The following is a 13,082-nucleotide window of genomic DNA, read 5'->3' as shown; positions in this document are numbered from 1 at the left end:
TATATTTTGTCAAATTAACAGACCATTCTCTTCCTCCATTTCTATGGATAGAAACAGACTATTTGGCCCATCAGGAGCACAGTGGTCCCCAAACAGCAGCCCACCCAGACCCACCTGTCCCTTGAGCCCTGCATTTCCCATGACCAATCCACCTAACCTGCAGATCTTAGGGTTGTGGAAGGAAACTGGAGCATCTAGAGGAAACCCACATAGACACAGGAAGAATATGCAAACTCCATGCAGACAGTCACCCGAGGCCAGGATCAAACCCATGCCTCGGGTGCTGTAAGACAGCAGTGCTAACCACTGAGTCACCATACTGTCCCAGTCATACCTCTAGCATTTATATGTCTTAGACATCATATTTTGGCACTCTTTTTGTGCACAATACATTTCACTATCACCTTAGGTAGCACATTCCTTCCCTACTTGCACTCAATGCTGTTTATCCCTCTTTTGTTGCCATGTACTCTGCCCCTTCTTCATAATGTGATCATTCTGTAGCCTCCTACTTACTCCTGCTGTTTTGTACCTCCCTTTGCCAGGCATCTCTCCCCTTTACATCTCCCTCTCCACAACCATGTTTGATATACCCAATAAAAACCGAAAGAACTGTGGATGCTGTAAATCAGAAACAAAAACAGAAATTGCTGGAAACGTTCAGCAGATCTGCAGTGAAGCGAAGTCAAAGTTTTGGGCCTGATGACCTTTCCTCAGAACTGATAGCAGCGTGGAAAATGTCAGTTTTTATGCAGAAGATCGGTTGGAGAGGGTGTAAGAAGTAAACAATAGGTGGGGATAGAGCCCAAAGAGAGAAAACAGTTGGACAGACAAAGATAACGACCTGGCTAGGAGGGTGAAGGCTGAGTCCAGAAGGCTGCAGGGTCCCCAAGTGGAAAATTGGGTGTTGTTTTTCCAGCTTATGATGAGCTTTGCTGGAGAACTGTAGCAAGCCTGAGACAGATGTATTGGCCACGGAACAGGGTACTGTGTGGATGTGACAGACAGCTGGAAGCTCAGGATCATTTTGGCAGGCAGAGTGTAGCCATTCTGCAAAGCGATCACTCAGTCTGTGCTTTATTTCCCCAATGTAGAGGATCCCACATTGTGAGCAGTGAATGCAGTGGACTAGATTGTGAGAAGTGCAGATAAAGCGCTTTGGGCATTCAGATACTGAGGACGGATGAATTCAGTGGGCATAAGTTAACCTCTCAGCAAATGCAGAGGAAGGTGCCATGGGTCTGTGGGGGTGTGTTGGGAGTGGAGGAAGAGAGAGAGAATGGTCCCTGTGGAAGGCAGACAGGGGAGAGGAGGGGAACATGTGCCAGATGGTGGCAGAAATGGCTGCTAATGATCTTCTGGATGTGGATGCTGGTGGGATAAAATCATAGAATCCCTACAGTGTGGAAACAGGCCCTTCAGCCCAACAAGTCCACCCTGACCCTCCGAAAAGTAACCCACCGAGACCCATTCCCCCACCAGATCGCTGTATGTTTACCCATGACGAATGCATCTAATCTACACATCCCTGAGCAGTATGGGCAATTTAGCATGGCCAATCCACCTAATCTGCACATCTTTGGACTGTGGGAGGACACCAGAACACCTGGAGGAAACCCATGCAGACACAGGGAGAATGTGCAAACTCCACATTCACAGTTGCCCGAGGGCGGAATTGAACCTGCGTCGAGGCGCAGTGCTAACCACTGAGCCACTGTGCCGCCTGGATGGTAGGTAAGGACAAGGGGAACCTTATCACTGTTGCGGGAGGGAAGAGAGGGGATCAGGATGGATGTATGGGAGATGAGCCAGATCTGGTTGAGGGCCTGTCAACAACGGCACTGGGGAATCCACGGTTGAATAACAAGGTGGGCATTTTAGAGGCTCCCTTTTCGAAGTTGGCATCATCAAAATATGTCTGACAGAGACGGAGGAACTTGGAGAATGGCGCAGAGTATTTACAGGAAGCAGGGTGTGAGATGTATGGTCCAGATAACTGTGGGAGTTGGTGGGTTTATAGTGGATATTAGTGGCCAGTCTATCCCCACAAATAGAAACAGATATGTCGAGAAAAGGAAGGGAGGACTTAGAGATGGACCAGATGATTGTGAGGGCAGGGAGGAAATTGGTAGCGAAATTGATAACCTTTCCAATTCTGGGCAAGCGAGGGAAGCAACAGTGATGATATCATCAATATTTTGGAGAACGAGTTGTGGGTGGAGGCCAGAATAGGACTGGAACAAGGAATGTTCCACGTACCCCACAAATAGACAGGCATAACTAGGTCCATGCAGGTACCCATGGCCACCTATCTGACTTGAAGAAAATGAGAGGAGTTAAAAGAGAAGCTGTTTAGGGTGAGGATGGGTTCAGCCAGGCCAGGATGGTGAGGGTGAGGGTGGGGGGTTGGGGTCGGTTCAGGTGTTTCTTTTCCTCAATTGCAGCTCAGTTTTGAGGTATACAAGACAAGCCATTCTTTTCACAGTTTTATACTGTTTTTTCTTCTGGGGTGCAGCAGAGTTTCCCAACACTAATTTCTTTCTAAAAACAAAAGAAGCACACTGCAGATGTCAGAAATGTTTTCCATAATTTTCAGATATTATTATAGATTTCCAGGGAATAATAGTATATTAATCTTGTTTCAGTGGGTTGGGACGGAATAGAGTAATAAGCTCACAAACTCATTTGTGCAGGTTCGGTGGACTGTCCATGTTAAATTGCCCATAGTGTCCGGGGATGCGCTGGCTAGCTGGATGAGCCATGGGTATGACAGGGATAATGTGGGTTTGGGCGGGCTGTTCTTTGGAGAGTCAGTGTGGACTTGATGGACCAAATGGACTGCTTCCATACTGTAGGGAAGCTGTGATTTGTATGAGTGACGGCATCATTGATGTGGCTATCCTAAGCTGACTGTGCTTCCACCTCAACTAGTAAGAGATGTTATTAATACGGCTCTAGAGCAGGTGGGACAAAGGCGAGGACACTACCAATGCACACAAGAAGGCCCACCCACATTGATGGTATTCTGCCCCTGAGGGGCCAAATGGGTGAAGCTGATCCCTTCAGTCATAGTTAAAATCACACGACATCAGGTTATAGTCCAACAGGTTTATTTGGAAGCTTCCGGAGCACTGTTCCTTTGTCAGGTAGCTCGTGGAGTATGATCATAGGACACATTTAATGGCAAAAGATCACAACTGATGCAATATATTGAATAAAACTAGATTACTGTTAATCTTGTGGGATATAGGTAAATTAATGTTATTTCTGCAATTATAATTTCTAATACGGAGTGTTTCTCACAATCTTTTAAAAATGGGCTGCAAGTTTAGATTCATTAATATGTAAATCCCAGAACTTTATCCAAGTCACATTCCCGAGATAATTTAAGGTTTTTTTTTAAGTAAAAGTGACATCTCAGCTCAGGCAATGTCTTTTGTCATGAGTTCGCCCCGCACAAACATGGCGGCGGGAGAGGGGCGGCGGCAGCGGCAGCGGCCTCTGGCGCGGGCGCGGCTTGATGACGTACTGCGGCCTGCTCCGACGGGGCTGTGGGGCCTGGGCTGCGGGAGCTATGGAGAGCGGGGTGAGAACATGAATAAAGGCTGGCTGGAACTGGAGAGCGACCCGGGTGAGTGGACACGGCGGCGGCGGCGGCGGCGGCGGCGGCGGCGGCGGCGGGGGGGTGGGATGGCGGTAATGTTCGGGGCTGCAGGGACGGGTCGGGTCTCCCGAGCTCGGGATTTATCCGCCGGAGGCCGGGGGCAGAGGCAGCCTCTTGGAGCTGGAGCCTTGCAGCTGTATGTGAAAGGGGCAGCCTGTTATTCATCAGCACAGCCTCTCGCTGCTGGGGTTGCCTTGGTTGACTGAGCCGTTGGTGAAGTTTGGCACTTGCCCAGGAATGGGGGGAGGGAATGCTTGTATAATCCTAAACTGGAGTCCCAGGCTCAATGCTCCAGCACTCACTTCAGCATATTGTAGCCAGGGATGGGGGTTCCCACCCTTGCTGCTGAGTAACTGTCACTGAACTGTGTTCCTAAGATGCCTCAGTCTTGACTGTGACATCCACATAATCATTGCCAACTAGCATGCAGAAAGTGGCAATGCTTCCTTTCAGAGAGAATCAGATGCATATCTGAAAGAGGGGAAGGGATAAGTGCAGTGGGCCGACTCATCTCTTCCACTGTTTTGTTTTGAGCGGTTCCAGGGGCGTGGGTTCAGACTGGTGCTGGAAGCAAAATACTAGGGCGTTGCAAAATCTTAATGAAAACAGAAAGTGCTGGAAATGCTCGCTTGGCCTGGTAGTGTATGTGGGGAGAGAAACTGAGCCAGTGTTTCAATTTGAATAATAACTGTTTCAGAATCAAAGGACTGTAGGAATGCGATTGGGTTTCATACCGGTGAAAGGTGGGAAGGAGATGAAGAACAAGTGGAAGGTCTGGAATATGACATGGAACAAAAGACAAAGGGGGCGGTATTTGTTGTACGCAAAGTATCTCAGAAAGGTTGCAGCCGAGGACAAACCCACTATGACTCTGCCAGCTCTTCAAATCAGCAATTCACCAGTGAATTACTCCCCTGACTTTAACTCTGCATATTGTTCCTTTACAAGTAACCATTTAATTTGCTCTTGAGTTCCTGATTTCAAACTGCCCCCAACCACACTTTCAGGCACTGCATACCAGGCCCTAACTGCCTCACATCACTTTTGCACCTTTTACTAATTTTTGTTATGTTTGTGCCTCTTGTTCTTGCTCCACTTATGATTAGAAACATTTTCCTGTTTACTTGTATACCAAGGTTTTTCAACTCATGCTGCCCTGTTACAGTCACTTATTTTTAATAGTTGCTTAATCGTAAAAACTCTGTCTAGTCAGCCCGTATTTGCGCAACTATAATCACAGCATCCAAGATTAGATGCAGTTTTGTGATAGAACAGCCTGTGCTAAGAATTAACACCAATAACTATTTCAGAATTGTCAATCAGACAAATAGTATGAATGGACGTGTGTGTCCTGGAACCATTGAATATTAATATACAGGCCCCTGTTCCTTGCAGATAGACAAACAATATGTACACTCAATACACCTTAGCGAGTTTTAAGAAGACTTGTAGCTCAGGTTGAGGTTTTGGATGTAGGTTTGCTCACTGAGCTGGAAGGTTCATTTCCAGATGTTTCGTCACCCTACTAGGGAACATCTCAGTGGGCCTCAGGCAAAGCACTGCTGATAATTCCTGCTTTCTATTTATATGTTTGGGTTTCTTTGGGTTGGTGATGTCATTTCCTGTGGTGAAGTCACTTCCTGTTCCTTTTCTCAGGAGGTGTTTGTTGATAGAGTTCCAGTTAGAATACCATGCTTCTAGGAATTCTCGTGCGTGTCTTTGTTTGGCTTGTCCTAGGATGGATGTGTTGTCCCAGTCGAAGTGTTGTCCTTCCTCATCTGTATGTAAGGATACTAGTGAGAGAGGGTCATGTCTTTTTGTGGCTAGTTGGTGTTCATGTATCCTGGTGGCTAGTTTTCTGCCTGTTTGTCCAGGGTAGTGCTTGCTACAGTTCTTGCACGGTATTTTGTAAATGACATTAGTTTTGCTCATTGTCTGTATAGGGTCTTTCAAGTTCATTAGCTGCTGTTTTAGTGTGTTGGTGGGTTTGTGGACTACCATGATGCCAAGGGGTCTGAGTAGTCTGGTAGTCATTTCCAAGATGTCTCTGATGTAGGGGAGAGTGACTAGGTTTTCTGGATGTGTTTTGTCTGCTTGTTTGGGTTTGTTGCTGAGAAATTGGCGGACTGTGTTCACTGGGTACCTGTTCTTTTTGAATACACGGTATAGGTGATTTTCCTCTGCTGTGCGTAGTTCCTCTGTGCTGCAGTGTGTGTTGGCTTGTTGAAATGATATTCTGATGCAGCTTCGTTTGTGGGTGTTGGGATGATTGCTTCTGTAGTTCAATATTTGGTCCATATGTGTTGTTTTCCTGTAGACGCTGGTTTGAAGATCCCCATTGGCTGTTCGCTCTACTGTGACATCTAGGAATGGCAGTTTGTTGTTGTTTTCTTCCCCCTTTAGTGAATTTTAAGCCAGTAAGGGTATTATTGATGGTCTTGAAGGTTTCCTCTAATTTGTTTCGTTTAGTGATGACAAAAGTGTCATCCGTGTAGCGGACCCAAAGTTTGGCTTGGATGGTTGGCAAAGCTGTTTGTTCAAGTTTCTGCAGAGGCAGTAATACTGGCATGGACAAATCAGCAGTTTCTGCTCATACATATAAAAAGTATCATTGCCCTTTACATTGGTGTTCATATAAATTGTCCTGATGAATGCAAGACGTAAGTCTCAACAAAACGTGCCTTTATTTTCTGTGGTCCCGCTATGTTGTTCTTACCAAAATGAATTCTGTTACACTTCTCTGCATTAAACTTTGAGTGCCACCTATCTTTCAACACCACCAATTTGTTAATGTTCTTTTGAAGTTCCACAAAATTCTCTCTACTATGTTTCCAAGTTTCATATCATCCACAAATTCTGAAAGCATGTCCTATGTCCTCTTAAGACTAAAGAACATTCAAAGTTGGTGAGAAGATTTGTAGCTCGGGTGCTTGTTGTTGTGGTTCTATTCGCCGAGCTGGGAATTTGTGTTGCAGACGTTTCGTCCCCTGTCTAGGTGACATCCTCAGTCCTTGGGAGCCTCCAGTGAAGAGCTTCTGTGATGTTTCCTCTGGCATTTGTACTGGTTTGCTTCCGGTTGTCAGTTCCAGCTCTCTGCTGCAGTGGCCGGTATATTGGGTCCAGGTCGATGTGTTTGTTGATAGAATCTGAACTGACAGTCAGACTACTGCGACCATAACAGCACACAAACCAACAGCCACTGTCAGACAACAACTCACCAGGACAAAGGACCTGATACCGAACATGAGCAAAACCAACATAGTGTACAAAATCCCATGCAAGGACTGCACAAAACACTACATAGGACAAACAGGAAGACAGCTAACGATTCGTATCCGTGAATACCAACTAGCCACAAAACGACACGACCAGCTATCCTTAGTAGCCACACACACAGATGACAAGCAACATGAATTCGACTGGGACAACACTACTATTACAGGACAAGCCAAACAGAGAACAGCCAGCGAATTCCTAGAGGCATGGCACTCATCCACAGATTCTATCGACAAACACATCAACCTGGACCCAATATACCGGCCACTGCAGCGGACAGCTGGAACTGACAACCGGAAGCGGCAGAGACAAACCACTATAAATGCCGGAGGAAACAACACAGAAGCGCTTCACAGGAGGCTCCCAAGCACTGAGGATGTCACCTAGACAAGGGACGAAACGTTTGCAACACAAATTCCCAGCTCGGTGAACAGAACCACAACAACTAAAGAACGTTGATCTGGTATTACTTGCCTTTACCACTCAGCCAGTTTTGTATCCATGTTCCTTTAACTCCATGAGCTCTTGCATTAATCACAGATTATTTTTGTCTGACACTTATCAAAGGCCTTCTGCAAGTCCTTCTTGTGTGGGCGGCACGGTGGCACAGTGGTTAGCACAGCTGCCTCACAGCGCCAGAGACCCGGGTTCAATTCCCGCCTCTGGCCACTCCCTGTGTGGAGTTTGCACATTCTCCCCGTGTCTGCGTGGGTTTCCTTCGGGTGTTCCGGTTTCCTCCTGCAATCCAAAAATGTGCAGGTTAGGTGAATTGGCCATGCTAAATTGCCCATAGTGTTAGGTGAAGGGGTAAATGTAGGGGAACGGGTCTGGATGGGTTGCGCTTTGGCGGATCAGTGTGGACTGTTTCCACACAGTAAGTAATCTAATCTAATATCAGGAACCTTACCCTGGTCAATCCTCTGTTACCTCATCAAAACAAAACTGCAGTGTTAATTAATTTCCCTTAAGGAAATCTCCTTTCTGGCTCTCCTTAATAAACCTGCATTTATACATGCCACTCTTAATTTTTGTCCTGAATTGTTGTATCTACAAGATTTTGAACCATGGAATTTACAGACTACTGGTCTGTAGTTGCTGGTCTTGTCCCTACCCCCTTTTCTGCGCTTTTCCCTAGTTTCCTAGCACCATCCCGCAGTCTAAGAAATATTCCAAAATTATTGTCAGTTCCTCTGCAATTTCCATTCTCACTTCCATCAGTATCCTTGGATGCACCTCATCCAGTCATAGTGCCATAATATGCAGCCAGCTTATCTAAAGCCTCGTCCTCATCAATTCTAAACTCTTCCGGGGACTGAACTTCTTCCTCTTACACCATGGCCTGGGTAGCATTTCCTTTTTGCTGAAGATGAAGAGGAATTTGTCCTCACCTTTGTCAGATTGACGCATGGCAAAAAAAAAACTAAATTGGTCTAAGGTTGTTGAATTCCTCATTGAGCACAGAACGCTGTCAAGTGCCAAATGGGACGATGAAATTCTTTGAGCCTGCATTGAGCAGCACAGCAAGAACAGAGATTTTAATTGAATTTGATTTATTATTGTCGTGTACCTAGGTACAGTGAAAAGTTTTGTTTTGCATACAGTTCAGGCAGATCAAATCATACAATATGCATAAGAGTAATAAAAAAGAATGAGAAATACAATCTTATGGCTGCTGCGAAGGGACACAGAGCAAGATCAACATTGAATGGACCCCTCAAATTTTAAATTTCGAAGTCTATTAACCGAGGGAAAGAAGCTGTTGTTGAATCTGTTTAAGCATCTTTTGCCTGAGGGGAGAGGTTGGAAGAGATTGCAACGGGGATACAAGGGGTCGTGGATTATGTTGGTTGCCCACCTGAGAAGTATAGCTGGAGAATTGTGACTCTTGAGGGTGGTGTGGTGAATGAAATGCCATGCAGCCGAGAGCTTGGCATCGTGCTTGCTGACTGACTTGTGTGTTTGCTGTCCCCAGAGTAGAGGAGTCCATATTGTGAGCAGTGAATACTGATTTCTAAGTAGAATTACAAGTAATATGCTGTTTCATCTGAAAGGTGTGTTGGCGCTTTGGACGGTGAAGAGAGAGGAGACAAAAGGGAATGTGTGAGAAGGAGATTTAGTGTTATTGAGGATGGGCCAGATTTTTCAAATGCTGATAGGAGGGGAGAGGAGGGGGAGATGTGTTCGGTAATGGTGACATGCTACAGGGAGCAGAAATAGCAGAGACTGATCCTTGAAGTACGAAAACTGGTGGGGTGGAAAGTGAGGATAAGTTGAACCCTAACTTAGAACAGAGGTGTTGAGCGGGACTGGCAGAATTATTTAAGAGTTAATATTCTGAGTTGAATATGACCCGTGAGAAGAGGAGGTATTTGGACTGAAAAGTAGTAAATGAAAATGTCCCCAAACTGAGGTTACCCCACAATTTTATTTTTACATACTAGAACCTCAAATTGTTTAACATTTAGCCTACTGGTATATGTATGGGCGGTGTTGCCTCATGTCTCAAGGACTGATGAAAAGGGCTCAATTTTCAGTAGCATTTGCAGGTTTAGAAGGAGTCCCTCACCATCCCACTTAATGGTTACAGGCTTTTTATTCACTTACAAGATGGGGGCATCTGTAGTTGGACCAGAATTTATTGCCACTCCCTAGTTGCCCTTGAGAAAGTGGTGGTGAGCTGTCTGTTTGAACAGCTGCAGTCCATGTGCTATAGGTAGACTGCCAATGACTTTAGGGAGGGGATTCCAGGGCTTTGACCCAACAACAGTGAAGGAACAGTAGTAGTTCCAAGTCAGGATGGTGAGTGGCTTGGAGGGGAACTTGCAAGTGGTGGTGTTCTCATGTATCAGCCACCCTTGACCTTCTAAATGGTAGTTGTCACGTGTTTGGAAGGTGCTGTATAGAGTTATACAGCACGAAAACAGACCCTTTGGTCCTAACATGTCTATGCCTACCAGGTATCCCAAACTAAGCTAGTCCCATCTTTCTGTAGATGGCCCATATACACCTAAACCTTTCCTATTCACCTACCTGTCCAAATGTCCTTTGAATGTTATAACTGTACCTGTATTTACCACTTCCTCTGGCAGTCCATTCCATGTAGAAAACCCCTCTGTGTGAAAAAGTTACCCCTCAGGTCCCTTTTACTTTTTTCTCCTCTCACCTTAAAATTATACCTTCTAACTTTTAACTCCCCTACCCTAGAGAAACAGTCTTTATTATTTGCCTTATCTTTGCCCCTTATCACACGACACACTGCCTGACAAAGGAGCAGTGCTTGTTCCAAACAAACCTGTTGGACGATAACCTGGTGCGTGATTTTTAACTTTGTCCACCCCAGTACAATACCGGCACCTCCATGTTGTGCCCCTTATGATTTTACAAGGCGAAAGTGAGGACAGCAGATGCTGGAGATCAGACTCGAGAGTGTGGTGCTGGAAAAGCACAATAGGTCAGGCAGCATCCGAGGAGCAGGCAAATTGACATTTCGGGCATAAGCCCTTCATCAGGAATGAAGCTTGTGGGCCGGGGGGGGCTGAAAGATAAATGGGAGAGGGTGTGGCTAGGGGAAAGGTAGCTGAGAATACAATAGGTAGATGAAGATAGGGGAGAAAGTTATAGTTCGGAGAGGAGGGTGGAGCGGATAGATGGGAAAGATGATGGACGGGCCAAGAGGGCGGTACCGAGTTGGAGGCTTGGGATTGGGATATGGAGTGGGGGAGGAGAAATGAGGAAACTGGTGAAATCCACCTTAATCCCGGTGGGTTGCAGGGTCCTCCACGTAAGGACATGCAGGTCCTGGTCCGCCTCCATCGCCAAACCCTAACCACCTGACACCTGGAACAGAACACCAACTTGTGGATTGTTTCAGAGAACATCTCAGGGACACCCACATCAACCAACCCCCACCTCCCTGTGGCTGAACACTTCAACTCCACCTCCCACTCCACCAAGGACATGCAGGTCCTGGGCCTCTTCCATCGCTAAACCCGAACCACCCGACACCTGGAGGAAGAACGCCTCATCTTCTGTCTTGGGACCCTGGAACCACACAGGACCAATGTGGATTTCACCCTACCCCCACGTTATACCAGTCCCAAGCCTCCAACTCGGCACCACCCTTTTGACCTGTCCATTGTCTTTCCCAACTATCCGCTCCACCCTCCTCTCCAACCCATCACCTTCTCTCCCACTTCATCTACCTATTGCATTCCCAGCTACCTCCAATCCTCCCCCCTCATCCCCCACCCCCTCCATTTATCTCTCAATCCCCCAGCCCACAAGCCTCAGTCCTGATGAAGGGCTCTTGCCCGAAACGTCGATTCTCCTGCTCCTCGGACGCTGCCTGACCGGCTGTGCTTTTCCAGCACCACAGTTTTGACTTATGATTTTACAAATCTATATAATGTCACCCCTCAACCTCCTAAGCTCCAGTGAAAAAAAAAATCCCACCCTCTCCAGTTTCTCCTTTTCCTTCAAATCCTTCAGTCCCGGTAACATCCTGTAAATCATTTCTGCACCCTCTCCAGTTTAACAATATCCTTCCTATAGCAGGCCGACTAGAACTGTACACAGTACCACAAATGTCCTATAGAACTGCAACATGACATCACAACTCCTATATTCAGCGGTCTGAGCGATGAAGGTAAACATGCTTAGTGCGTTCTTTACCACCCTGTCTGCCTGTGATGCCACTTTCAAGGAATTTTGCACCTGTATCCCTGCATCTCCCTGTGCAGCACTCCCTTTGGCCCTTCCATTGCCTGTGTAAGTTCTGCCCTTGTTTGTTTTACCAAAAGGCAACACCTTGCATTTATCTAAATTAAACTCCATCTGCCACTCCTTGGCCCACTGGCCCAATTAAACAAAATCCCTTTTCACTCTTATATACTCTTCACTGGTTACTATCCCACCAAATTTGATATCATCCTCAAACTTACTAACCATGCTTCCTTCCTTCTCACCCAAATTGTACAAATGACAAACAACAGTGGATCCACACCAATCCCTGCAGTAGTTTGAAGAACCTTTGTGAATTTCTGCAGTGCATCATTTAGATTCACTGCTGCTGAGCGTCGGCGGTGAAGGGAGTGGATGTTTATGGTTTTAGTGCCAATCAAATGGGCTGCCTTGTTCGAAATGCTATCAAACTTCTTGAACTTTGTTGGAGCTGCACTCATCCAGACAAGCGGGGAGTGTTCCATCACACTCCTAACATACACCTTGTAGCTAATGGACAGGCTTTCAAGGGTCAGGACATGAGTTGCATGCTGTAAGATTCTTTGCCTCCAATCTGCTCTCACAGCCACAGTACTGGGGTGACTAGACTTCCTGAAGAAGGGCTTATACCCGAAACGTCGATTCTCCTGCTCCTTGGATGCTGCCTGACCTGCTGCGCTTTTCCAGCAACACATTTTCAGCTCTGACTAGACTAAAAGCAAAATATTGGAGAAATCTGAAACAAACACGGAGAGCGGTGGAGAAACTCGGAAAGCCTGGCATTGCCTCTGGTGAGAGAAACAGAGTTAAAGTTTTGAGCCCGGTATCACACTCCAATTACTTACCAACATTATTGGGTCTGAACTGTGGAAGAATTTAGTGGTTAGATGGACACAATTTAAGTCCTGCCATAGACAAAACAAAGATTAGCCTTGGTGCTGTCACTCCCCAGCAGAAGTAAAATCAGGAGTAAAGTGTTTTGTGAGCTGGAGGCCCATCAGTTTAATAATGAGGAAGGTTTTGACTTTCAATTTGAGATCTTGTGTAAAATTTAGAAGAAAGCAGAATTATATGATTGTTTCAAAAAAGCAATTAACTGTGATTCCATTGATGAAAGTTTATGGACTTTACCAAATTGTATAATTTTGGCATACTTCAATTTAGGGATCATTGAATCCACACTAGGGTTTCAGATGCTAAGGTGTCTGATGCACAGGCCTCTGGTTCAAGTTGTGTTCACTTCTCTGAGAGGCAGACGGTGTTTGATCAGATATCTGGTGCCATGAAGAAATTCCTGTTGAAGAATTATTTGCCTCAACCTTCTTTGTGCAAGTGGCACATTTCATGAAGACACAAAGCAGAGGGGACTTGATGATTGCTAGATTTTGAAATGATCCAGAGGCTGAATGCAGACACCAATACA

General features: G+C 45.9%; 1 protein-coding gene across 1 annotated transcript in view; it reads left to right on the top strand.

The window, feature by feature from the left end:
• Window positions 1-3,543: 3,543 nt before the first annotated feature.
• Window positions 3,544-13,082, top strand: part of bap1 (BRCA1 associated deubiquitinase 1) — a 68,480-nt gene continuing 58,941 nt past the window's right edge. Inside the window, exon 1 of the mRNA XM_043708520.2 lies at window positions 3,544-3,631. Coding sequence (XP_043564455.2) covers window positions 3,595-3,631 — 37 coding nt within the window. The 5' untranslated portion in view covers window positions 3,544-3,594. The remainder of the gene's footprint in view (window positions 3,632-13,082) is intronic.

The sequence above is a fragment of the Chiloscyllium plagiosum genome, unplaced genomic scaffold (assembly GCF_037043375.1).
Source record: "Chiloscyllium plagiosum isolate Xiang-an unplaced genomic scaffold, Cpla_swu_hap1 HiC_scaffold_14, whole genome shotgun sequence".
Lineage (NCBI taxonomy): Eukaryota > Metazoa > Chordata > Chondrichthyes > Orectolobiformes > Hemiscylliidae > Chiloscyllium > Chiloscyllium plagiosum.
Note: the sequence above shows the minus strand (reverse complement) of the source record. Positions and strands in the feature narration are given on the sequence as shown.